The following is a 1,571-nucleotide window of genomic DNA, read 5'->3' as shown; positions in this document are numbered from 1 at the left end:
CCTGCCCCATTCCCCTCCCTCCGCCAGATGACCACCGAGAGCGGGCAGCAGCGGCTGGAGCCCCCCGTCCCTCTCCGCTCCTGCAGCCCGGCTCCCGGAGCTCTCCAGATGAGCCGGCCGCCCTCCTCCGCCCTGGAGACCTCCACCTCCTCTTCCTCCACCTCCACCTCCTCCTCCTCCTCCTCGGCGGCGGCGGCGTCCTCCAAGAGCAAGAAGGCCAGCTCGGGGCTGCGGCGGCCCGAGAAGCCCCCTTATTCCTACATCGCCCTCATCGTCATGGCCATCCAGAGCTCGCCCTCCAAGCGCCTGACCCTCAGCGAGATCTACCAGTTCCTGCAGGCCCGCTTCCCCTTCTTCCGAGGCTCCTATCAGGGCTGGAAGAACTCCGTGCGCCACAACCTCTCCCTCAACGAGTGCTTCATCAAGCTGCCCAAGGGCCTGGGCCGCCCGGGCAAGGGCCACTACTGGACMATCGACCCGGCCAGCGAGTTCATGTTCGAGGAGGGCTCCTTCCGACGGCGACCCCGCGGCTTCAGGAGGAAATGCCAGGCTCTGAAGCCCATGTACCGCATGATGAACGGGCTGGGCTTCGGCGCCTCCATCCTCCCGCAGGGCTTCGACTTCCAGGCGCCCCCCGCCTCCCTCGCCTGCCACTCCAACGGCTACAACCTCGACATGATGCCCAACGCCATGGCCAGCGGCTACGAGGGACTCAGCGGCGGCCACCACGTCCCACACATGTCTCCCAACCCCGGCTCGACCTACATGGCCAGCTGCCCGGTGACTGCCAACGGGGACTACGGCCCCGACAGCAGCAGCAGCCCCGTGCCCTCCTCGCCGGCCATGGCGAGCGCCATCGAGTGCCACTCGCCCTACACGAGCCCTTCGGCTCACTGGACAGCCTCGGGGGCCTCGCCCTACATAAAGCAGCAGGGCCTCCCCGCCGCCAACGCCRCCTCCTCCGGCATCCACTCCAGCGTGCCCTCCTACTCCCTGGAACAGGGATACCTGCACCAGAGCCCCCGCGACGACCTCTCAGGTAGGGGCGCGGAGGGGCGGCGGGGACGGCGGGGAGCGCGGCGCCGGAGGGGGATTTCGGGTTTTCGCCGGCGACAAAGGTTTCGCGCGGGGAACCCCGGACYACCACGGTGTCGGGGAAAAGAGGTGCATTGTCTGCAAGAGGGGAAAAAATACGCGTGGGTTGAAGCCGTTCTGTTTCGGGCCAGGGGGGCTGTTTGAGAGGGGCGGCTGTGGGCACGGCTGCGAGCATCTCTCCTGCTTGCCCAGTGCCGAGAAGGGGCACTCCGGGGAAAGCCCGGCTTCGTCCCGGCTCKCTCGTCCCGCTCCCTGTGCCGGCGAGGTGTGCGCGGCGGCGGGAGCGGGGTTGGCCTCTCTGCCCCGTGCTGCGGCTTCGCTTCGCGGGGAGCGCCGCCGGGCATCGCCGCCGCCTCGGTAAACCGCGCTCCGCGGAGACGCGTCGCGGGAGTAATCAAATAAAGGCGTCAAATATTATCCTCTAAACCCTAGGGGTGGAAAATAAATAGGGAATTAAAAAAAAAAAAAAAAAAAAA

General features: G+C 66.8%; 1 protein-coding gene across 1 annotated transcript; it reads left to right on the top strand.

Moving 5' to 3' along the window:
* Positions 1-6: 6 nt before the first annotated feature.
* Positions 7-1,039, top strand: FOXF2 (forkhead box F2; the record flags this gene model as incomplete). The annotated part of the gene is made up of 1 exon (XM_057389460.1): positions 7-1,039. A coding segment is annotated over exon 1 (1,012 nt), but the record flags the coding sequence as incomplete, so codon positions are not given.
* Positions 1,040-1,571: the final 532 nt, after the last annotated feature.

Source organism: Malurus melanocephalus, unplaced genomic scaffold, assembly GCF_030028575.1.
Source record: "Malurus melanocephalus ecotype Western Australia unplaced genomic scaffold, MMel_1.1 scaffold_6328, whole genome shotgun sequence".
Classification (NCBI taxonomy): Eukaryota; Metazoa; Chordata; class Aves; order Passeriformes; family Maluridae; genus Malurus; species Malurus melanocephalus.
Note: the sequence above shows the minus strand (reverse complement) of the source record. Positions and strands in the feature narration are given on the sequence as shown.